Below are 26,821 nucleotides of genomic sequence, written 5' to 3'. Positions count from 1 at the left end.
ACAAGTTGTGGGGATATTTATGGGATAATAATAGTAAACAGTTGAGAATTGCCCACTATTTCAATTCTCAGATCCCAAAGCTCATTATCGTGTAAGTGAAATGTATTCCATACAAATAAAAATCACAATTTGTTATAAAAATAGATACAATTTATTGTGACAAATTAAATGATAATAATATGTAACATGCTTGATAATAATCAATGAATATTTAGTATAACATGGTATACAATACAATGTCAATACACATTCCAATGGTTAATACAGTCAATTGTCAAGACAAGATTTATGACGGTACTTCACAGAGAACGAAAGTGAAACTTACACACACAGAAAAGCTTTCTTTCACACAGCTTGCAACGTAAGGCCATAAAACTTTAGCTAACAGTTAGAATAACCCTTTCAATGCTGGCTAGACCTCCTAGGTAATTAAGACCTATTCTCATGTAATTTTAAATAAAATAACACCTAAACCAGCTCATTAGTCATTTCCTGGAACCATCCAATAAGAGTAATCTACCATGTTCTATAAGCAGAATTTTAACTTGCCTAAACAGATATTTTATCTTATTTTAAAGCAAATCAATACACCTGGATAAATAACACGATATGCTAACATGTGATTGTAACCACATTAATATATAATTATTCTTTTCCCATCTGCAGAATGGGATGCTATAACTATATATTCTTTAGTAACTAAGATTTCTAAATATCGAAATCTGATCGTGATTTATCCAGTCATATATCATGCTATTAGAACATTTTAATTAATTTAGATTAATTAAATGAAACCAGCATAATTACCAGTTAGGTAGATATTCTCATCATATGAGTAAGTAGTCTCAGGAACTTGTTTGGATTTCTCGCTCTGACTCTGCTTTTCTTTCTTAGCCTGCGATCCTGACTTCTTGTCTCCACTGCTCACTTCCCCCGACTCCTTGACTTAGCCCCTCTCTTCCCTTTGTCACTAGGTGATAGACCAATAGAAAACTGGAGGCGTGGTTACCTTCCAGATAGCAATTTAAGTATTTGGTCTATAGAGGGCAGTCTCGCCCCACTAAACATTCCTATCCAGGTAAGAGCTAACTTTTCCTGGTAGCGATTTTGACGTAATTTGGCTTATCTATATGGCTGCCATAATTTTAAGTTACTTGTCAGTTCAAAGAGTTTCTTTGAATTTTCTTCAGACAGTGTGTCTCCAATTCCTGCTGTACTTTCTAAAATGACAGTTAGAAACTTAGTCTCACCTTTCACTTACAATGGGAATCTTGTAAAATTTAGAAAGTAAAATTAATTACTAATCTTCTCTGTCACTAATGTCTGGGTTTAGAATTATTTCTATTCCATTAACATCTAGGCAGAGCATCCATCCCCCTATATTACTGCATATCACTTGGTTGGTTTATACAAAGCATTCCTTAGCTCAGTTAGTGTTTGGTTACAGGAAGGATAGAAATGTCGTGTCTCTGTTAGCTTGAAATCCAAAATGGAGTCTGCTCTGTTCTGAGTGATTCAGGCAATATACACTTTTAATTTCTATCATAGCACAAAATGTCTGCCGATATAAATATCCTGAAAGTCGTATTCTCCCGCTACAGTCTGTAATGAATGCTGCAGTTAAACTGATTTTCCTCTCCTGTCTCTCCTCTCACACCTCTCCCATCTGTCAGTCCTTACATTGGCTTTCTGTATCCTATAGGAGTCAATTCAAGGTACTAATCCACACCTATAAAGCACTGACCAATTCTAGCCCCTCCTATATCTCTTCACTGATCCGCAGGTATGCCCCTTCTCGGTCTCTCTGCTCTGCCCATGGCCTTCTCCTGTCCGCTGTTCGCACATGTACGGCCAACTCACGCTTGGAGGACGTCTTGCAGACGGCTCCTTTTCTTTGGAATAGCCTGCCTATGACCATCAAGCTCTTCCCTTGTCTTCAATCATTTAAAAAGTGCCTCAAAACCCATCTCTTTAGGAAAGCTTATGGCCTCCCAGAGTAACCTCTACCTCACGTACCTGTCAATTGCTCTCTCCTAAAGGGCAGCACTCTATTCTCTCCCCCCATCTCTGCTTCACTCCACCTTGTTTGATTGCTACATCCTGTCCTGTTGTGTTTTATGCCCCACCTCCTATAGACTGTATGCTCGTTTGTGCAGGGCTTCAACCTATTGTTCCTGTAAGTTTTTGTAATGGTCTTATTTATTGTTAAATCTTCCCTTTTTGTTTTGTAAATTCTTTATTTTTCAGGTTTTATGAATTTTTTTATTTTTTTTTAATTCTTTATTTTTTTGTGCTTAGTAGAACATGGGTACAAAGTACAGTTCAGAGCATATTTGTAAAAAGGGGAGCAAGCAGGTACACGTTTTAGCGTTAGCGTTCATATTTCAAGTTTGTAAGCACATTTTCTCTTAACAAATAGGTATAGTGACATGCCCAGGGTGAGTAGTGTTGTGGTTGGTCTGGTAGGGTGTATTTACTTTCCCTAGGGGATACTCCAGGTGTGTGGGTGGTATGAGTGTAATCCAGGTTAGTGCAGGTATGTGGGTTTGGATGCTCGTGCGTGCTCGCTAGCGGAACATAGTAGATTTTCGTGGTCTGGCTAGTGTGGAAGTGGTTCCGGAGAGCGATGCACCCTGTGTGGCATCTTGTGTGTCCCCTGTAACCCTGGGGATGAGGGGGGGGGAGTTAGGCGGAGTGGCTAGATTCTACAAGAAGCGCCTATAAACTCGCTATCGTGTGTCGCTGCAGTCTAGATGTGCCTCAGTGACATATGTGTAGAGGATGAATACGTGCTGAGCCAATACATATGGATTATCATTGCAAGGTAAAGAAAGAATAATTGCATGGGAGCACCGAGGCTCGTATACAGTACAGCAAAACATGAACAACATTAAGATAAAGAGAGAACTTGGAAAAATAAGAAAAAATAAGGGGAAGAAAAAGAAAACCAGGGAGATGCAGCAGTGCCATTTATATGGGGACAAAGTCACGGGTGTGAGTGTTCATTGGGGGATACCCCATCTCTCTCACGGGTATCAGGTCTTCACACTGGCAGTCCCTGCTCTGTAGTGAACGGTACCCCTGGTTTCAGTCCCTGGTCGGGGTCAGGTGGTAGGTGTCGGTGACTCGGTGGTTGATTGGTCGTGTGTGGAGCCGTCGTCCTGTTCCCAGCTTTCTGGTTGGCTCGCGGTCATGGAGGTGAGTTGTGGGGATTGTAGTCCCAGTGTCCGCAGGAAGGTGGGCGCTCCGGTTGGGGTTGTGAGATGGTGTGCTGTCCCGTTGTGGTGGACAAGTAGTGCGCCTGTGTTTCCCCATCTGTAAGCGATGCCGGCCTTGCGCAGGGACGTTGTCACAGGTTCGAATGACTTTCTCCTTAACAATGTGGCTCTTGTGACATCCTGGAAAAAAGAGAGCTGAGAGCCCTCAAAGGCCAGAGGTGTTTTGCCTTTTATAGCGATCATTATTTGGATCTTGTCTGATGTTGTCGCCAGGCGCATGATAACATCCCTTGGCATGTTGGGTGGTATGCGGGTAGAGCTGGTCACTCTGTAAATCCCGTCCGGGGTTATCTTTTTAGCGGCTAGCAGTGTTGTAAGTAGCCGCCTTACATATTGCGGCAGTTCCTCTGTCGTGACAGCGTTTGGGATGCCCCGGATTTTGATATGATTCCGGCGTTGTTTGTCTTCCAATGACATAATTTGGCCGGCGAGTACATGTTGCTCTGCCTGTAGGCGTTGAATCGAGTCCTGGAGGGTGGACACGGTGTCCTGTACGGTGGTAATGTCAGCTTCCACTGTTGTCACTCTCTCTGTGACCGACTGTATGTCTTTTTTGACTATAGCGACATCAGCCGCCAGCAGCTGTTGTATGTTGGTCCAGAGGGTTTTCAAGTCGCCTTTAGTCGTGGGGGCCGAGTCGTCCTGGGCCTCTTGCGGCGGTGTGTGCTCCGCCAGGGGAGTCCTGTTTGTATTCGGCTCCTCGCGGTCAGGCTCGGACGGTTGCCCGGGAGGAGGGCGGTGTGTGGTGCGCGCCGTTTCGGTTTGCACCGGTCGGAGCCACATCTCGCCAATATCCCTGGCTTGTGTGGTCGCGCTTGTTGCAGGTTTGTTTGATCGGCGGCCCATACCCGTGGTGTCCGGGTTCAGGTTGGGTGCGTGGTACCCGAGTAGGCTTCCGTCTAGGTAGGCCTCCAGGCACTGGATGGGCGATGCGCGGTAGGCCGCGGATTTGCGCCGTTGCCTGTGCTGCTTGGGTGGTTGGAAAAAAGGCATCAATCGATGCAGCAAGGAACGCTGATCAACGTCAGGTATTTTTCGCTGCTTGATGGTGCTTGGTGTAGGGTATATTCGACGGATTGTTTCTGGCTATGGGAGAGCAAGTTTAGATGGCGTCTGAACAGGATGGCTGCCAGGCTCCGCCCCCATTTTATGAATTTTAACATTTGTGTTTGTGGGGTACAAAAGGAAAAATAGGGAAGGGGTATCAGTTTCATAATCAACAGTTAGCAATATTTAACAGTTGTGGAAACAGAAGATGTAAACATGTTTCAGTCAATTTTGCATTTGTTTCTTTTTTTTTTTCAGTGGGTTTAAGTTGTTGTGTATATGTTCCCTTACGGGGTGTCGCCACGTGGTCCGTCGTGTTCGTGGGAGCAGGAGGGCCTCCCTGAGTCGTGTATGCTGTCGTGACGGTTAGTCTCTGACCTTGATGTAGTCTAGCTTTTGGGAGTCATATCATGGGTAGGTCACCTCTCAGACCCTCGGATTTCGCGTTAGTGTTTGGTGTTGAGTGTTGTACTGGCATTGTCAGGTGATGTGTTTGTTGTAGGTGTTTATGCTTGTTGGTCTCGGGAGTGTTCCTATTGTATGGCGTTTGCCCGTGGGAGGTTTGTGAGGTCCCTGCCGTAGTGGGGTCGGCATGGACACTGGTGAGTGCAGTGTGGATGTGGGTGGTGTGAGTGTGTTGGGCAGTAACGGGGGGGGGGATGTTGGGTGGGGGATGGGGAGTGCAGGGGGTGATATTAGGGGGGGTCCCCGGGGCGGCCGCACGCCCCCGGTCTGTCCAATACACCCCAATTAGGTGCCTTGTGTCCAGGGGTCCCAGATTTTGTGGAAGTGTTTTGTTGTATCATGTAGGATGGCTGAGAGCTTATCCATTTCCATGGTCTCTTTGTTTTTTTGGATCATTATCGCCAGTGTGGGTGTGGTTTGGTTGCCCCATTGTTCTGCTATTGTACGTCTAGTGGCTAGTGCTAGCTTCACCACCAGTTTGTTTTGTGCCCTCGCTAGGGTGAGATGGGGTTTAGAGAGGAATCATATCCAAGGGTCCATGGGTATGTCTTCGTGCAGGATTCTAGATGCACGGTCGGAGACCTTGGTCCAGAGTTGGCAGCTCCGTGGGCAATGCCACCACATGTAGATGTAGGTTCCCTGATGTCCGCATCCCTTCCAGCAGGTGTCTGAGAGAGCTACCCCCATTTGTTTTAGCCTCAGGGGCGTCAGGTACCATTGTAGCATCATTTTATATGCTTGTTCCTTATGGTTTACGCATATAGTGAGTGAAGCTGTGGCTTCCCATATATTTATCCAGTCTGAGGGATCGTCTGGGGGGCCTATGTCTCTTTTCCATGCTTTTGTGTATGTGAGTGCGTCTTTCGGGGAGTTGGAGTTCAGGAGGGAGTATATCGCTGAGATATGTCCCTTGTGTATGGGGGTTTGTAGGCAGGTTTTCTCAAATTGAGTGAGTTTCGTGGTGGCTGTCGCTGTGTTGTGTGGTTCATTTAGAAAGTTACGTAGTTGCAGGTATCGGAAGTGGTCGAAGGTGTTCAGTGGTACTCTGCGTGGGAGTTCCGGGAATTGTATAATTTGTTGGTTGTGAAAGAAATGCACATATCTGGTTAGTCCATTGTCCTCAAAGCGTGCAAAGTCTTGGAGTGTCATGCCAGGGGAGAAACGTTTGTTTCTCAGGACTGGTGTGAGCGGGGATGGGGAGTTTATGATGGAGTGTCGTGCAGTGGTCATGTCCCAGATGTGGAAAGATGTGGAAGGATGTGGACAGGGCCGGTGTCATTGGCGGGGGGCCCGGTCTATCTCGTTTGGGGAGCCAAAAGAGGAGCGAGGGATGGTCCCTGCCCAGCAGGTCGTGCTCCAGGTCTATCCATAATTTTATTCCTGGTGGAGAGTGCAAGTGTTGGATTTGGGCTAATTGCGCCGCTTGGTAGTAGTGAAGGAGATTGGGGAGGCCCAGGCCTTCTGTTTTGACGGTTTTATACATAGTAGTTTAAATCTTCCCTTTTGATAATATTGTAAAGCACTACAGAATATGCTGACGCTATATAAATACCAGTTAGAATAATAATAATAATAATAATAATAATAACGTGCAGACTTATATAGCATAATCTCATTTTATTGAATACAATTTAATTTATATACACAAAAAATAGGGAAACAGCCGATGTTCTAAAATTAAAGAAAAATACAAAGCATAGTGTAAATCCACATAACCAAATCATGTGCGCTATAATTGGATGCACTCACAAAAGAGTAGTGTATTCATAAATTGCCTCCCCAGATGATGGTGGGGGGCTGTAATCCACTTCCCTGGACATTCACCACTCAGATACAGGACTCCAGGTGGTAGGTTAAAAAGGGAGTATAATTTCTGTTATCAACATTATATAATATTGTATTAGTGGTGAAAGTATCATTTAATTTATGGTGGTGGTGTTTCTGTATTCTCTGTATCTTGTCATATTACAAATGTATACAGTGATTATAAATAAAGAAATCACAACTGAAGCCCCAAGAATTTACTGATCTTGCAATTACATGGAGAGATCTATGAAACAGCCTTACAGTTTAGCAAGCACTTGCTGCTTTGCACTAAACAGATAATTAACTTTACATTAAGTTTAAAAATAAATTAGATTCAAATATGCTAGTCAACCATTTTATCTGATCTTGTTTCCCTTCCCATGAGGTCCGGATGTTGGGTCAGTGCAGATCCTACTGGATAGTTATTCTAGAAAAGTGGATACCTAAATGTTTGAGGCAGGTGACAAAATGACAGAATTCACGTAGAAACATGACACTATGGTGAGAATGTATTGCCCAGCTACATTTTTTTAAAACTTAGGTTAATATAGTGTTCCTTTGTTCTTTAGCCATCCCCAGTAAAGAATTTTACACATAATTAAGTCATTATTTTGGGTCAAATCTAAAATTCTGGAAGATATAACATGTTTCCCTGCAAATTCACTCTTAAATGTAAAACTGATATATGCGATAAAGGTGGCATTAAAAAAAGCAACATTTTTGCTGTCTCAAGCACATCCTATGTTTGTGAATTACAAGGCACAAGCTGCATTTGTAAGAAACGAAGCACATATATAGCAATTCAAAGAAACTTCTTACCATTGAAGGTACAAAAGGAGCAAGAATGCCACCGAATCTGCAAGCCATTGCACACACACCTAGTCCTGCATTCCTGAAAGAAAGGTTGGGTAAGTGGTTAAAAAAAATAAAAATAAAAAATTAAGTTTTCCATACCCCTAAACTAGTTATTTTGCACGTGCGGCAACATTTTCCAGCATCTTAGAGTTAACATAGCAGGAATAGGGTTCTCTGAAACAAGAGATTAGGGGGTACAGCGACAAGAAATACAAATGCAGCTGCATGTCATTAAACAGATAGTTACTGCCTGGATATATTTAAACTATCTCTCTTCTGCCTTCACGAGTCCTCCCTAAACACTTTATCTCCAAAAAGGAATTTGTCTAACTGAGCAGCTGTAGAGGCTGTTAAAAAGATGTGAGCTTTTTCCCACTGCTGGCAAGCTTCCCACCTTCCATTTGCATCACTCGAACCACGCAGACTGCAAATTCTTATAGGCATTGCTTTCGCTAGATTTTGTAGCACTTAGTAGGAGTTTGTTATTATTGAAATGTCAAAATGTCAGTTCTGTTTCTAATTGTAATTCCCCGCAAGTGTACGGCACTTCACAGTGTGTGGGTACTTTTATAGACACAATAATAATCTCATTTTCAGATGAACATACAACCACGTATTATATACACACACACACACACACACACACACTATATACAAATACCATAACAAAGAAACAATACTCACTTGCAGTCTTTGAAACACTTTAAAGGTTTACCAAGGAGAAGAATTTCTCTTCATTATGCAATTCAAGATTTTCAAGCACTCAAGTGCGTTTTCTTGTTTGTTATGTTATATCTCAATCTGGCGGTAGCTTCCAAGCACTTTCCCTTAATATATATATATACACACACACACACTCACTAATATTCCAGTTATTTTAACAGGAAGATATTGGATACAAATCCTTTATTCCAGTTTGATGACACGTATGCAATGCAGATAACGGAGGTACAGCAGTGGACTACATGTTCAACGTACCTGATTGCTACAAGAGTCAGTATCCAATCTAAAGCATGCTAAACTCTAATCAGTTAGATGGAAGAATAACTACCATCACCTTTGAGCACTCTTGATATGCATATAGTGGCAATATACTGAATTGTACATATCATGGCTGCCTAATGTTCAATGAAGTCGCACGAACAACTAATATAGGCCTTGATTTAATAAGCATTCCAAATGATCTAATACAAAAAGTGTCCCACCTCCTATAGCCGCCGATTCAGTTACAGCACATTATTTAGTATACCGTTATACAAACATAATGTGGCTCGATCCTCATTTTCTTACAGACCACCGCAATTATGGAATAACCTCAGGGACACAGTCAAATCTTCATTCAATCTAAAATACTTTAAGAGATCTATGGCAATATACCTTAATACAGAATGCACCTGTCATGGTTGACTATATATATATTAACTAGTATGTGTTAATTGTATATATGTATGTGTGTGTGTGTGTGTGTGTGTGTGTGTGTGTGTGTGTGTGTGTATATATATATAAATATTGTATTATTTTTTGTAATATTATATTGTGCCTTATTGTAACAATGCAGTGTTTGTGGGCCCAGGACATACTTGAAAACCAGAGAATGTATCTCAATGTATATTTTATCAGTAAATAAATGATTGATGTACAAATATTCCCACAGACGTTTATGGTGACTTCTGTAGATAAATAATTTGGAAAGTTTTTCCTAACAGTATCGAAATTATTGGGAAAGCGTATTAAATTGAGGCCTTATTCATGTATTAATATTATTGTTTTTTTAAATAAAATATCCTGCTAAAAAGGATACATTGACATTTCTCTCTTTTTCAAACATATCCTGGGCCCACAAACCCTGAATTGTTACAATAAGGTACAACATAATGTTAAAAAAACTAATATATATATATACACACACACACACAATGTATGTCCTAATGCATGTCCTAACAGCAAGTAGGATAATGGAAAATAATAGAAAAAAAATTAAATAAGTATTTACATTTGATCCCAGCCTTCCAAGTCTACATTTAATTTGTCTCATAAAATGATTTTCCTTTAAACATTGCACATGGATTGGTGACATTTTTTTTATTTTTTTATTTTAAGCAACTTGAATAACTAGTGAAAAAAATAATTGAGGAATAAACATACAGAAGAGCAAGAAATAAACAGCTACAACATGTAAAATGGAAATTACAAGTTGTTGAAATGCAGGTGTGGTAAAACCCCAGAAGAATGGGGCAGAAAAATGAGACAAACAAAAGCCATTTTTAGCATGCTTGTAGAATATTATTTACATCACAATTAAACATACCAATGCATAAACGTGTTAACAATATCCTAGAAACTGGGAAAGGTACATTACAATTGCAAAAAATAAGTTCAGAAGACCTGAAAGTAAAATAGATTTTTTTCCTACGTAAAAAAGGCTGCAAAAAGGACTATGAAAATTACCGTTGTATCTTGAAAGAAGGACAAAGTCTGAAGCATCAAGATCACCAAAAGGAGAGTGCTGAAATAGCCATAAATTAAAAGTATAGATTTTAAAGAGATTATATTTTAATGTCACTGGAAAGTGTGCTCAACTTGAATAGTACACTGATTCAGTGGCAACAAACCACATGACATATGAATAGACAAAAATTAACTTTAGTGTGAAAGACAAGGTCTTTCTAGCTGGTGAAAGAGCATCATTGTGTGAGATTAGGCTATGGATTGCTGAATTACCACATGCCATTGTTGCAAACTCCCTGCGAAAAATAAATGGTAAATTTCAAATCTAAAATAAGTTTATCAGTGGAACCGAATGATGGACTCAAATCAGTTCTAAGGAAATTAATGCATGAGGTGGAGCAAGTTTAAGTGAGCCTGTGTACAACATGCCACATATATGGGCAAAAGCTGCAGATTATAGATACCTGGTACAATACTGGCAAGAGGAAATCATTACCCAGAATACAGATACACAAAGGTAAGTCACTCAAGATACACTGAAATAGCAGCTGGAATCGGAGCCAAAAGAAGGAAAGGCCTTTGTTGAGGATGCAAGCACTTTTATTGACCAGTTAAAAAAATACCTACATTTTCTTATGGTGTTCTGTATTCCTAATATTCATCTCAAAGAATCTACTGCCGGTTTCACAAACTCATTTTATAAAATTAATATTGCTAGGCCCATGATACATTACTTAGGCACAGGCTACTTAAACTTTGTGTCTTCCTTCAAAGCATTTGGCCACGCCATCATTCTTCACCTATGGGTTGTTATATCATTAATGCCAGTCTCAACCCCAGACCAGCTGACCATTATTTATGGATCTCCCTTATATGTCCTACAACCTTTTTATAGTCCCATTGCTGTAATCTTGGGTATCTGCAAAGAGTAAGCAATCAACTATATTTTAACTCCATGTTAGCAAACCACACAGCTGTTAATATCATATATATATATAAAATCAATCATCACTGAAAAGTAAATCAATTTAATGTAGTTGTTCTGGTGTCTAAATTCCTGCAGGCTTTTTAATGTGAACACTGTCTTTTAAGAGAAAAGGCAGTGTTTACATTACTGCCTAGGAACACCTCTAGTGGCAGTCACTCAGATGGCCACTGGAGGTGCTTCCTGGGTCAGTGCTGCAAAATGTGTAACACTTGACGTTTAGAGTCTCTACGCTCTGCATGGAGGTGCTAAACTTTCCTCATAGAGATGCATTAATTTAATGCATGAGGAGATGCTGATTGGCGCAGCGCTGCATTTTGCTGCGCATGCGTGGTAGTCTCCCAATGCTTTTCTATGGAAAGTTTGATCTCAGCTAAGGGGACAAAGCCAGGCATGAGGAGACCAGAGTGGTGCTGGAAAGGGTGAGTAAAAATACCTTTTACCTTGCTGACAGGGGGCCCTGGCCTGAATAGCGATATTAGAAGTATAGTTTCAGGATTACATGTTTGTATTCCTGACACTATAGTGTTCTTTTAAATTAGACTTTGAGTACAAAACTGAACACTGATAAATTGTTTCTTCTATATCCCTATGGCACGACATGTACAGCATTTAGCCACCAAAAGCATTATGTTTAACACTTTCACAATTTCAGAATGGTAATTGGGTTTCTCATATGCAGAACAACATAATGTTGCTCAAAGATATATTTAATTTTGCTTGATTTAAAATTTCAATAAATAAGAATGACTGTATTTCATGACAAAATACATTTACTTAACAAGAGGAACTAATGGCAAGAATTGTTTTACCCCCATCTTAAATACATACACCAACATGCAATAGTATCAAATTACATGTAGTGAAAAAGAAAAGGCTGTCGCATTATACTAATGGCTGGTAAAATGAAAGGTCATATAATGGTGTACATTGTAACACACAGCGGTAGATATCACAAGAGGCAGCAATGTAACAACAGAACGAGGCTCAGTTTTTGGAACCTAGTGGCAAGCCTAAATATAATAATTAAACGCCTGTGCTGTAAAGAAAATGAATAAGGATATATCTACAGGATTAGGCTCAGAATAGCAAGAGACATGTTGAAAATAGAAAACCAGAAAGGTAGCACTAAGCAATTAGTATATATTGTTTATACGCTTTTTAGGTAATATTTCACCACATTCCATTTACTGTAGTGTGTTTAGGTTAATTGGCTTCCCAATTAATATGTGACTGAGTCAATCTGTATATTTTATATAAACAGAATATATTCCGAGAAATGATGATATAGTGATTACGATCAAACCATTGCAAAATAAATATTATCGTTAAAACCATTTAATAGTTTTACAACTGCGGCATTATTTTATTACTATTTTATTACGGATAGATGTAAACAGATAACGGCCAACAAGATAGTATTATAAAAGTTGCGAGTATGCAGTGACCACCATTAAGGGTCACTATTACCATAGTTATTAAACATTTTTGCCATCCTAATTAAAATTGTAATAATTTTCTGAGTACTTTAACCAGAGGATCTTAGTAGGCATGAAATTAAGCTATGGCAACCACTAAAAGCCTGGTGGAACATCATGTGCTCTCAATATTAGTATGGCAGATACCATATTTTTTGTGTTCTATGTTAAATTTTGTATATGTTGTGTATTAATATTGGTTTTTTATCCTATTGTATCAATGAATGTTTTGTGGACCCAGGACATACTGGAAAACGAGAGAAATCCCAATGTATCTTTCGTGGTAAAATATTTTATAAATAAATAATATTTTAAACACCTTGATTCCCCATGTACTACAAGTTCTTGTAATTGATCTACACTATAGACGGTATATACCCCGAAGTAGAAATTTTATAACTGAGTCCTATATCCAGCTGACCAATATACCGACTGGCATTTTCCAACACAAACAGTTCTGCACATAAAGAAACGGGAGGCATAACTATAGCTGATGCCAAGGTATTGCAACATTCCAGAATAGGGGTAGTTTACTTAAACACTATAGGGTGTTTTGCATGTATTGTATTGTATTCCTTAACCGTATATTTTTCAAAACACCATCAGGCCCTCACCAGCCCCAACTATATATATATATATATATATATGAAAATCTTACCTTTATTACAATCTGCTGCTGCTGACTCCGCCTCTCATCTGCCTGCTTGGCAGACATCATCAGGAGTGTTGATCTGAGCCAATCACAATGCTTCCCATAGGAAAGTACTGGATTGGCTGAGACTGTCAAGGAGGAAAATCAGGGGCAGAGCCAGCACAATCCCATCACAACCCTGGCCAATTAGCATCTCCCATGCAGAGGGTGGAGACACTGAATGGCAGTGCTGCACACTGTGCAGCAATGCCCCAGGAAGCACCTCTAGCAGCCATCTGAGGAGTGGCCAGTGGAGGTAAACACTGCCTTTTCACAGAAAAGATTGTTTACTGCAAAAAGCCTGAAGGGAATGATTATACTCACCAGAACAAATACAATAAGCTGTAGTTGTTCTGGTGACTATAGTGTTACTTTAAATAACAGCAATCCAACCCACCTTTAGTCCATCACCCAATTTTCAGTCCATGTACTGACTGAATGGTGGGTGATAGACACGTTGCTTGTAAATGCCGAGAATACTGGCAAGAAAATGTTAACTAGGAAATGTATAGAATGATTAGTAAATTGGATACTAAAAGTAGAATGTTTTATGTACATAAAGTCATACATCGTTAAGGTACAGTAGAACGAGAATAAATAGCATATTTAAGCAATAGCACTTTTTTGCATCCGATGTAGTTTAAGAATACCGCTTCATATCCCAACAAGGTAGGCATTAGTGTAGAGTTTAACCCCTTAAAGACCAAACTTCTGGAATAAAAGGGAATCATGACATGTCACACATGTAATGGGTCCTTAAGTGGTTAATTTAAAAGCCTGATTTGAGGTTGTCAACTAAGTTATAAGGCAAATGAAAGGATTTGGATATTTTAAAATATTTTTCATCGATACACAAAGGAGAAGGACCAGAAGAAATAACCTTCTGCTGAATAGAGATGCTCCTGTATACAAGAAAACAACATAGGTATATTGTGACTCACTGCCACAATATAGGGTTTGGAATGACTGATGAAACAGAATGCCCGTGAAATCAAAGTTAGCAAGACATCTTTTACTCAGTTTTTATATCAAAACAATACTCGCTAATTTAAAGAAGATCTTTGGGGACCTAGGTTCAAAGAAAGTGAACCATCAACATTATGTGTATTGAGGCGTGGTTTTGCAAAAGTACTGAAACTCTAGTGGAAATAAATGCCATATTTTTGTAAATGAAAAACAAGTGGCCAACATGTCAGTTTATCCATATAGCAAAATGTGAACTTCCATTTGCTGCTGCACTGATCCCAATACAGACATGCTGTTTAAAATGTAATACAACCCTTTCAAAAAACATTAGGAAGGCCAGGATTGCCAGAGAAGAGTTAGCCATTTCCTTGTTAAGGAGGATGTTGATATTCAACGATATCCTGATGTATCCTTTGTTTTTAAAGATATTATTAATGCATTATCTCTATAATGCAATAAAATCCACCCGTGAGAGTCTTCTTAGAGTTCATAAATACATGGTATGTGCAATTAACATTTGTGATGACAAAGCCGCATTAAGTTAACATACTATTTTAAAGTATACCAAAGAGAACAAGGCTCAGAGAATGCTGACAGCAGGTGTAAATAAACTCAATAACAATGGTTTTCTCCTGTCAAGGTGCTCCAGACAGGCAAAGAACACAACTGCTCTTCTTGAATAAATTAGCAGAAAAACCGAAGTCTGAAATCTCAGCACTTACAGACAAGACAAAATAAAAAGAGTTCTTCAATGCAAAATTAAAGCATGCAGGGCTGGTGCAAGGATTTTTGCTGCCCTAGGCAAAAGAAAAAAATTGCCCCTCTCCCCCATGTGAAATAACAATGCCCCACCCATATGATCTGCCATATGAACTAACGCCAGTGCTGCACACAGTGTGTGTTTACATTAAAAAGCCTGCAGAGACAGGCTATAGACACCAGAACCACTACATTAAGCTGCAGTGGTTCTGGGGATTATGGTGTCCCTTTAATGTGAGGTCAATTAGAGATAAGTGCCACGAATAATATACTAGATTGCCTACTTACAACCAGATGAGGATGATGATGGGCTCTGGCTGCAGTCTGACTCCACTGGTCTGGTGTAGAACAGGCTGTCTTGCGGCTGTTTGTAACGGTGGTCACAAAAGTCAATGTTCTGGGGGAACGTGAAGCAGCTTCATTTTTTTGGGCCCCTTGCACAGATCAAGGTCTGGGCCCCAAGGGCCTGACAGTAAATATGGCCATAGGGCCCACCCAAAAGTCCACCTACATGTTCCACCCATGGGTTTGCTCACAGGGAGTGGAGTGTGTAGGGGATCTAAAGTGTGTGCTTATGGAATTGTAGTGTATAGGGATACCAGTTTGTGTAGTGTGTGTGTGTAGTGGATGCAGTGTGGTTTTGTGTAAGGGATAGAAAGCAGTGTGTGTTTGTGTGTAAGAAACATAGAAACGGGGGGGCGGAGCCTGACCGCTAAGCAATACAGACGTGGGCAACACGAGCTCCCGCCTGACGGGCCGAATTTGGGTCAAAATCAACGGCTACACGGACCGCAGACTCACCGGGTTGTGCTACCCATGCTGGGAATGCACCACGGAACCGAAGGACACCCCTCTGAAACCCGTCGGGGCCGGGAAAACGAAACGCCGAGTGCGGCCTACTAAAGTTGGAGCCGGGGAGAGACGGCCGCTCACCCCGACGCCAGACACACCAAGCGTCTCTACAGGTCTCCTACCCCCCCCCCCTCTGGACCGGTGGGGGTTATCCCGGGGAACAGACTGTGGCATTAATCATCACCCATCTGTCTAAACACAGCGAGCGACACGAGGCACTCTAACCTCACAAAATGGCGGAGGCCATACCACAGTCACGGCACACTCCCACACAGGCATGTGAGCTGTCCCCAGACACTCTTGAAGCCAGACTGGACGCTTTATTCCAGGCATTTTGGGACAAACTGCAGACCTGTGCCACTGCCGACCAACCCAGCCGGTGTGCAGAGCGGGAAGCGGGTGATTCCCCTCCGGGCAACACACTCCGCATAACGCCTCATCGCACCAGTGACCGCCCGGGCTGATAGCCAACAGAGGCCTGGCCTCGAGACATCGGCCACACAGGGAGAAGAACGCACGCCGCAGGCGGCGGTTGTCACCGCGATTCTCTACCTGCCCCTTAAGGGGCCGGGACCGGGCCGCACTCAGGTACCGTGTCCGTGGACAGAAGGTGTCGGCTACCACAACATCCTGGGGCTGGAGGATAGTCCCCCACACCCGTTGCTCTCCGGTTGTACCCGATGACCACTATCTGCAGCTAACAATCCGTCAAACTGCTCACTCTCCCAAGCTGAAAACACCCCGAGGCTCAGTCTCTCTGCAACAGCCAAGCAAGCGGAAAGCCGCCCGTCATGACCGCGGTCCCCTACAACCCCCCATGCAACCACAACAGGGGACAGAACTGACCCGCATGAACACCGGGGACGATAGAACAACGGCACTTGCCCATCTGCAGATCCGGAACGGGAAGAAAGCCATGAAACGGCACACCGCGGCAGATAATCAATGGGACTCCCATACACATGTATCGCCCCTGCCGCTGTTGGGGATCGGATGACTGGGCGCCTGAAACCTCACCCAGAGCTTCTAGTACCTCACTCATGACACAGAGCGAAGGGATTTGCCAGATAAGAGACTCCCCATTTTTCTTTTTATTTATTTTTCTTTCTGAGGACATTCTAGCTCAGCTTTGTTCGGCCCGTTGCCTATAATTTTTGACCCAACAGGTCTCGCAATTTGATGCGCCTGGGCCTGTACCCAGTGGTATCCTGTTTCTACTGCCTGCATGACTTCATGTTTAGCTAGCCTGCCTACACACAGCCACAAATGTTTAGCACTTTTCAGCCCGATGTCAATAGCCCACATAGCCTCACGAAAAGTCTGAGGATTATTCTCAGTGGCTCTAATACGTGAATATAACACATTTTGGATCAGCAGTCTGTAAACATCACACGCATACTACTACTACTAGCTCATACACCCACACTAGCTTGTATCTGTGTCTAGCATGTTGTAACCACTGTACCTAAATACACACTGTTATATAGCATAGCAAATTGTTCCTAGCTTGATTAGCATGTTTAATATATTACAAAAATGAGACAGAAAACCAGGAATTTAGCTACCGAATACGTTTCCTATTGTAACATATGCACTAATTCCTTTTATTCTTGTTGAAATGCTGTACTGCAAATCACATTGTCTCAATAAAAGAAAGATTTACAAGAAACATAGAAACATAGAAACATAGAATGTGACGGCAGATAAGAACCATTCGGCCCATCTAGTCTGCCCAGTTTTCTAAATACTTTCATTAGTCCCTGGCATTATCTTATAGTTAGGATAGCCTTATGCCTATCCCACGCATGCTTAAACTCCTTTACTGTGTTAGGGAGTTATTGTGTGTGTGTGTGTGTGTGTGTGTGTGATGCATTGTCTTTATATGTAAGGGTTGCATTTTGTGTGTGTGTGATGGATGCATTGTATGTTACTCTGTGTGTAAGGGAAGCATGGTGTGTTTCTGTGTGTGTAGGGATGCATTGCGTGTTTCTGTCTATGTATAGGGAAGCATCGTGTTTGTGTGTAGTGTGAAAGAGAGCGTTTGTGGGGTAGGATTGGGGCTGAGTCCTACCAGCCCCTTTGTGCTTCTCTTTCCCCCCTTCCTCAGGCTCTCTCCCCTCCTGTCCCTTACTGCTCTCCCCTCCTGTCCCTTAAAACTGTCCCCTGCCCCACAGTGATCTCCCCACCCCTTTCCCTTAGTGCTCTCCCCTCCCGTCTCCTAGTGCTCGCTTATACCCCCCCCATCCCTTGGTGCTCTCTCCTACCCCCCCCCCCCCCCTGACCCCCTTAGAGCTCTCCCCTGCCCCTTGTCCTTTAGAGCTCTCCCTTGTGTCCATGCCCCTTAGTGGCCTCTCCTTTCCTGCCCTGTCCCTCAGTGTACTCTCCTCTTCTCCCCCCCTTTCCATTAGTAAACTCTCCTCTGCCCGCCCCCCCAGTGGTCTCTCCTCCCCCCTTTCCATTAGTCATCTCTCCTCTACCCCCCCTCCTTTCCTAGTGGTCTTTTCTCTCCCCCCTCATTGGCTCTCCTTCCCCTCACCCTTAGTGGTCTCTCCTCCACACCCTATATAGAGCACTCAGACGGCTGCAGCATTTTAGGGGCCGGGGCTACTGGTGGCGCCCCTTCCTAAGCACGTTACATTTTTCAGTTAATACACATTGAAATTTGCCCGACTGGTTATGTTGCCTTTCAGACCAAATGGTAGGCCAGGAATGAGAATTACCCCATGATGGCATAACATTTGCAAAAGTAGACAACCCAAGGTATTACAAATGGGGTATGTCCAGTCTTTTTTAGTGGCCACTTAGTCACAAACACTGGCCAAAGTTATTGTTCATATTTTGTTTGTGTGTGAAAATAGCCAAAAACGAATTTGAACGCTAATTTTGGCCAGTGTTTGTGACTAAGTGGCTACTAAAAAAGACTGGACATACCCCATTTGCAATACCTTGGGCTGCCTACTTTTGTAAATGGTATGCCATCATGGAGTTAATTCGCATTCCTGCGCGACCATACGGTCTCAAAGGCAACATAACCAATCTGGCAAATTTCAATGTGAAAAAAACTGAAATGCAAGCCTTATATTTGACTCTGTAACTTTTGAAAACAGCATAAAACATGTACACTGTTATACTCAGGAGACTTCGCTTAACAGAAATATTAGTGTTTCAAAACCGTAAAACGTATTACAACAATGAAATCGTCCGTGAAAGTGCAGTTTGTGTGTGAAAAATGCAAAAAAAATGGCACTTTCACGGACGATATCATCATTGTGATACATTTTACTGTTTTGAAACACTAATAGACACCATAAAACCTGTACATGGGGGGTACTGTTTTACTCGGGAGACTTCGCTGAACACAAATATTAGTGTATCAGAACAGTAAAACGGATCACAACCATGATTTCATTAGTGAAAGTGACTTTTTTTGCATTTTTCACACACAAACAGCACTTTCACTGATGATATTGTTGTGATACATTTTACGGTTTTTAAACACTAATATTGCGGTTCAGTAAAACAGTTCCCCCCATGTACAGGTTTTATGGTGTCTTGGAAAGCTACAGGGTTAAATATAGGGCCTGCAAACCAAATTCTGTGGACTTTCTGCCTGGTTTGTCAGGCAGGTCCCTCACAACGTATTGAATAAAATTACTTAATTATGTAAAAATATTACATAAATATATACGTAGAATTTAAATATGTATATATAATATATCTATATTAATTTTAAAAAGACAGAATGAGATTACACATGTATATATATTTATTTATTTTTAATTATTTTTTTTATTTTCAACTTTTTAATTTTATTTTATATTATATATATGTAAAATGAATATCATTGTAAGTATATTTTAATAATATATATATATATAATTATTAAAATACACTTAGAGACAGGGCCGCCATCAGGGCATGACAACCGAAACGGTTGTCATGGGCCCGGCGGTCCTGGGGGGCCCGGACTGCTCAGGTCGTCCGGGCCCCACATTCAGTGGGAACATACCGGGTCGCAGGGGGCCCTGCGACCCCGGTATGTTCCCACTGGGCCAGCCTCTTCTCCTGGGGGGCCCAGCAGCCGGTCACCTCAGGGCCCCCTAGAGGCTGGCCCTGCTGACACCCGGCGGGCGCGCGAGGGAGCACTCTCCTCTGAGTACTTCCTCTTCAGCTCCCTCGCGCACCGTACTGATGCCGGAGCCGGAAGATGACGTCATCTTCCGGCTCCGGCATCAGTATTCGGCGCGCGAGGGAGCTGAAGAGGAAGTACTCAGAGGAGAGTGCTCCCTCGCGCGCGCGCCGGGTCACCGGGCGTCAGGAAATTTGAGTGGGTGGGGGTGGCGGGGGGGAATTTGAATGAGTGGGGGGGAGAGGGAAGGCAGGAAATTTGAGGGAGGGGGGAGGGAGGAAATATGAATGAGTGGGGGGGAGAGGGAGGGGGGGAGGGAGGAAATATGAATGAGTGGGGGGAGAGGGAGGGAAGGTAGGAAATTTGAGGGGGTGGGGGAATTTGAATGAGTGGGGGGGAGGGAAGGCAGGAAATTTGAGGGAGGGGGGGAGGGAGGAAATATGAATGAGTGGGGGGGAGAGGGAGGGAAGGGAGGAAATTTGAGTGCGTGGGGGTGGGGGTGGGGGTGGGGGGAATTTGAATGAGTGGGGGGGAGAGGGAAGGCAGGAAATTTGAGGGAGGGGGGAGGGAGGAAATATGAATGAGTGGGGGGGAGAGGGAGGGAAGGGAGGAAATTTGAGGGGGTGGGGGTGGGGGAATTTGAATGAGTGGGGGGGAGGGAAGGCAGGAAATTTGAGGGAGGGGGGAGGGAGGAAATATGAATGAGTGGGGGGAGAGGGAGGGAAGGGAGGAAATTTGAGTGGGTGGGGGTGGGGGTGGGGGTGGAATTTGAATGAGTGGGGGGGAGAGGGAAGGCAGGAAATTTGAGGGAGGGGGGAGGGAGGCAATTTGAATGAGTGGGGGAGGGAGGCAATTTGAATGAGTGGGGGGAGAGGGAGGGAAGGGAGGACATTTGAGGAGTGGGGGGGAGAGGGAGGAAATTTGGGGGGGAGAGGAAGGGAGGACATTTGATGGGGGGAGAGGAAGGAAATTTGGGGGGGAGAGGAAGGAAATTTGGGGGGGGAGAGGAAGGAAATTTGGGGGGGAGAGGAAGGAAATTTGGGGGGGGAGAGGAAGGAAATTTGAGGGAGGGGAGGGAGAGGTAGGAATTTGAGGGGGGAGAGGAAGGGAGGAAATTTGAGGGAGGGGGGAGAGGAAGGGAGGAAATTTGAGGGAGGCGGAGAGGAAGGGAGGAAATTTGAGGGAGGCGGAGAGGAAGGGAGGAAATTTGAGGGAGGGGGAGAGGAAGGGAGGACATTTGAGGGGGGGAGAGGAAGGGAGGACATTTGAGGGAGGGGGAGAGGAAGGAAATTTGAGGGAGGGGGGAGAGAAAGGAAATTTGAGGGAGGGGGGGAGAGGAAGGAAATTTGAGGGAGGGGGGAGAGGAAGGAAATTTGAGGGAGGGGGGAGAGGAAGGAAATTTGAGGGGGGAGGGAGGAAGGAAATTTGAGGGGGGAGGGAGGAAGGAAATTGGAGGGGGGGAGAAGGAAGGAAATTGGAGGGGGAGAAGGCAATGAGAGGGAGGGGGAGAAGAAGGAAATGAGAGGGAGGGGGAGAAGAAGGAAATGAGAGGGAGGGGGAGAAGAAGGAAATGAGAGGGAGGGGGAGAAGAAGGAAATGAGAGGGAGGGGGAGAAGAAGGAAATGAGAGGGAGGGGGAGAAGAAGGAAATGAGAGGGAGGGGGAGAAGAAGGAAATGAGAGGGAGGGGGAGAAGAAGGAAATTGGAGGGGGGGAGAAGAAGGAAATTGACGGGGGTAGGGGGAGAGATTGACATCCATCACACACACACACACACACACTGCACCCCTTGCACACAGAAAAACACAATGCATTACACACAGACACACATACACAAGCAATGCATCCCTTACACACAGCAACACACAATGCACCCCTTCCACACACTCAGTGCATCCCTTACAGACACACACACTGCATCCCATACATACACAAACTCACCTTGCAGCCCTTACACATACAAACACAGATTCACACAATGCATTCCTTACACACATCAGGACACCCCCCCCCCCCCACCCCTGTGAACAAACTCATTGGTGGAACATGAAGGTGGACCCTGGGACCCAGACCTTGAGCTGTGTAAAGGGCCCTCAAAAAATGGAGCTGCTTCTCGTTCTCCCAGAACATTGATTTTTGTGACCACAGTTACAAACCGCCTCCAGAGAGCCTGTTCTACACCAGACCAGTGGAGCCAGACGGCAGCTGAAGCTCATCATCATCCTCATCTGGTTGTAAGTAGGCAATCTAGTATATTATTCGTGGCACTAATCTTTAATTTACCTCACATTAAAGGGACACTATAGTCCCCAGAACCACTGCAGCTTAATGTAGTGGTTCTGGTGTCTATAGCCTGTCCCTGCAGGCCTTTTATTGTAAACACGGCGGCACTGCAGCACTGTGTTAGTTAACATGGCAGATCATATGGGTGGGGCACTGTGATGTCACATGGGGGGGTGGCAAACTTTACTTTTGCCTAGGGCGGCAAAAATCCTTGCACCGGCCCTGTAGACACTGCATCCCTGTGGGCGGACTCGGGGGGGGGGGGGGGGGGGGACTCGGGTGCAGGCGCCGGGGGGCCCAGACCTTGAGCTGTGTCAGGGGCCCCAAAATTTCTGATGACAGCCCTGCTTAGAGACATAGTGTATGTATATGCAGGTTTGTATATTTATATACATATATATGATCTAAGTATATATAATGAAATTTTACACTGTTTTTAAACTTTATTTAACTTTTCTACAGACAGCAGGGGGATATCAGGCCCCCTGCAGGCACTAGTGTGGACGGCTATTCCGTCCATGTGATTGCGTCCTCATGGCGATCACATGGCCGGGGAGGGCCTGATCAGCAGCAGGGCGACTCCCTGGGATGCCAGGCATGTCCCCCCATCGTGATTGATGGAGAGCAGGTAAGTGCATAGGACCGCTGGACGTTCTATGCTGCTCACCGGCATTTAGGACCGGGTCCCCAAGGACAGCATAGTACGCCCGTCGTCCTTAAGGGGTTAAGAGAACACACTAAGCAGAAAATGTAAATTCTTTATCAATAGAACAATAAACCTCATACAATACATTTACAACATTAGTTATTTCGTTTTAATTTTTGTATTCATATGTACATGGATCAAAATCAAAGGAACACTATATGGTCATGAACACAAGCATGTATTCCTATAGTGTTAAAACCACCATCTAGACCCTCCCGGCCCTCTCTTGCCTCCCTAAATATAGTAAAATCTCACTTGTATTCAAATCTGAAGCTGCCCCTAAACTGCCTGACATCATCAGAAGTGGTGGTCTGAGCCAATCGCAGTGCTTCCCTGTAGGATTGGCTGAGACTGTCAAGGAGGTAGATAAGGGGTAGGACCAGCACAAGTCAAACACAGCCCTAGCAAATCAGCATCTCATCATAGAGGTGAACTGAATCAATGCATCTCTATGAGGAAAGTTCAGTGACTCCATACACACTGCAGCACTGCCCAAGGAAGCAGCTTTAGCAGCCATCTAAGGAGTGCCCAGTGAAGTTATCACTAGGCTGTAATGTAAACACTGCATTTTCTCTGAAAAGACAGTGTTTACAGCAAAAAGCCTGAAGGGAATGATTATACTCACCAGAACAAATTCAATAAGCTGTAGTTGTTCTGGTGACTATAGTGTCCCTTTAAACTATGCCATACATACAAAAACACAGGCTCATGGATCGTACGAATATGTACTGAAAAGAAAAACAAATATAATTCTGGACATCCATAATAGAGAAGCAATATGTGTATGCTCGCTAATGGCAGCTAGTCTTGTAGAAATTGATTATTTGCCTTCAGTGTGATACACCATGATCATGTTTTTTTTAGGTTTGTGGCTCCTTTGATAAGATCCTCATCATCTCTAATACCCTTGACGGGAGACAGGCACATTATTCTTTACATTTTGTAAGTTCTCTACCTCATGGAGCTGTTTACTTTATCCATATGCACTTCCTCATATATTGTCCTTTTTATTTGTAGATTTACACTACATCAGATTCTGGACACACAGGTTGTATTGTTCCTATCTGGGTGTATATAACACACAGGTTGTATTGTTCATTTCAGGGGCGTATATAATATATTTTTTTTGTTCCAGTATTTTGAAGTGTTTGTGAGGTACACTTTATAGGTTGGTTTATCTATCTTTCTGTGTGTGTATATAGTAACTATTTTGTGCTAACAACAGCGAGTAACCTATTTTTTTTTGCATACAAGTACACTCAGGACAGAATAATTTAGGACCCCAATTTTGTCATATATATCTGTGGATTTTTAAAATAATTTTTGCTATTCTCCTATGTGACCGTACCCTAAAAACATATTACACCTAGATTAAACCTTTTAACCATAATTTGACGGTCTATGCCATCATACGTCTTTAATGTCCCTTGACGGAAAAACGATCATGCAGTAAAGGTGCCAGAAGGGAATAAAACACTGATGTAACCAAGGAACCCCAGGTATCTCTCAATACATGAGGATGCCCTTGGCCAGCTGGGTTCACAGTTAGTGGCCCCAGACTAATAGATGAACTATTCGCAGCACTCAAATTGAGCACTGCACAAAGCCCTTTAAAGTAATTGAAATGCCACGGCTGAGTGATCTTGCTCATCCGCAGTATTTCTGACTATGCCTCTTACCTGCAGTATTAAGAAAAGATGGTTCCCTCTGTTGCAGCCACAATTAGTGGTGCCAGACTTACAGAACAGCTATGGGCCACAGTCAAAGTAAGTACATCACATAGCCCTTTAAATTAATGTAAATACCAATCACGCTCAGCCACGGTAATTTTAAACAAGTCTTTGTCTGAAAAGATCCTGGTGAGGTATCCCTGCTTACCCCCTGCTCTTGGATCATTGCTAGGCTTTTCCAGCTTCCCACCACCAATATATGTGTAAATGAGCCGCTTTTAACGTGAGTGGTTTCTTTCACTTTGAAGTACTATTTTTCAATGTTACGTTATCTTGTTGATCTCTATATCTGCACACTATTTTGGTGCAACGCATTATTCGGCTGGAATATAATTTTTTTTCCAGGGCTGCTTTTTACCCCTTAACACCGCAGCCAAATGTACAAGTTGTGAACAGAACAAAACGTAAACAAAACCTGGCATTTACGCTATATGTCTGTCCAACCGTAATTCACCTCTTTCATATTAAATGCACCCCCCCTTATTATATATCATTTTATTCAGGGGAAACAGGGCTTTCATTTAACATCAAATATTTAGGTATTGAACATAATTTAATATAAAAAATTTATAAAAAAATGGTAGAAAAAAAGAATTTTTTAATTTTTTTTTTGTTCTATGTGACATTTTAACTGTGGATGTCAAAATACTGTTTGCTTTTACTGCAATACAATACACATATTTGTATTCAGCGATGTCTCACGTGTAAAACAGTACCTCCTATGTACAGGTTTTATGGTGTTTTGGGAAGTTACAGGGTCAAATATAGCACGTTACATTTGAAATTGAAATTCGCCAGATTGGTTACGTTGCCTTTGAGACTGTATAGTAGCCCAGGAATTAAATTTACACCCATAATGGCATACCATTTGCAATAGTAGACAACCCAAGGTATTGCAAATGGGGTATGTCCAGTCTTTTTTAGTAGCCATTTGGTCACAAACACTGGCCAAAGTTAGCGTTAGTATTTGTTTGTGTGTGAAAAATGCAAAAAACGCCAATTTTGGCCAGTGTTTGTGACTAAGTGGCTACTAAAAAAGTCTGGACAAACCCCATTTGCAATACCTTGGGTTGTCTACTATTGCAAATGGTATGCCATCATAGGGGTAATTTTCATTCTTGGGCTACCATAGGGTCACAAAGGCAACGTAAGCAATCTGGCGAATTTTAATGTGAAAAAAATGAAACACAAGCCTTATATTTGACGCTGTAACTTTTGAAAACACCATAAAACCTGTACATGTGGGGTACTGTTGTACTCGGGAGACTTCGCTCAACACAAATATTTGTATTTCAAAACAGTAAAAAGTATTGCAGCAATAATATCGTCCGTGTAAGTGCTGTTTGTGCGTGAAAAATGCAGAAAACGTCACTTTTACTGGCGATATCATCGTTGTAATACATTTTACTGTTTTGAAACACTAATATTTGTGTTCAGCAAAGTCTCCCGAGTAAAAGAGTACCCCCCATGTACAGGTTTTATGGTGTCTTGGAAAGTTATAGGGTTAAATATAGTGCTAGCAAATTAAATTCCCTATACTTTCGGCATGGGTTGTCAGGCAGGTCCCGCTAATTGTAATTAATTAGGATACCTAATTATGTAAAATTATTACATAAATATATGTGTAGAATTAATATATGTATATATATACATATGTGTATATATACGTATATATATATATAATTTTTTTTTAATATTTTTTATTTATATATAGGTATATATATAGTGATATATACGTATATATTTATGTATATAGATATATATATTATGATATATATATTATTTTGTTCTACGTGTATTTTGATATAAATATATATATTAATATCACAATACAGTTAGAACGAAATAACACATCTATATATTTTTTAATTATTTATTTTTAAATATTTTTTTAATTTTATTTTTTTACGTATTTACATATATATTTTTTTATATTATATATAAATATATATATAACAATAATTATATATATATTTAATCAGTATCAGTCTACGTGTAATTTGATATTAATATATATATTCTATGAATCAATTAAGAGTGGGTATATAAACCCGGCTCTTAGACAGCAGACATTGTCTTGAAAAAGTCCTCCAGCTAGGACGAAACGCGTAGACGTGCTGTCTGCTACCTCACCACACCGCCGACGGATTTGAACTACCCAGCCGATTCGTCCTTTACGACCCGCCATTGATTTTCGGCAAGCGACCTGGCGAGAACGGCCTTTTTCCTGCAGCCCTCACGGTTTGGAGTTTATGTGCTCCCAGTTTCTCACCCGATGGTCGGACGGATAGGGTAAGTTGTTGAAGTGATATCCCCATAGTTTTCCATATCTGGATGTGATTTTT

General features: G+C 42.4%; 1 protein-coding gene across 1 annotated transcript in view; it reads right to left on the bottom strand.

Moving 5' to 3' along the window:
* LOC134575308 (solute carrier family 22 member 15-like) overlaps positions 1-26,821 on the bottom strand; it is a 229,344-nt gene that overhangs the window by 16,114 nt on the left and 186,409 nt on the right. The window contains exon 10 of the mRNA XM_063434584.1: positions 7,416-7,488. Within this exon, the coding sequence (XP_063290654.1) occupies positions 7,416-7,488 (73 nt within the window). The remainder of the gene's footprint in view (positions 1-7,415; positions 7,489-26,821) is intronic.

Source organism: Pelobates fuscus, chromosome 10 (genome assembly GCF_036172605.1).
Source record: "Pelobates fuscus isolate aPelFus1 chromosome 10, aPelFus1.pri, whole genome shotgun sequence".
Classification (NCBI taxonomy): Eukaryota; Metazoa; Chordata; class Amphibia; order Anura; family Pelobatidae; genus Pelobates; species Pelobates fuscus.
This window is presented reverse-complemented; position numbering and strand designations above follow the sequence as displayed.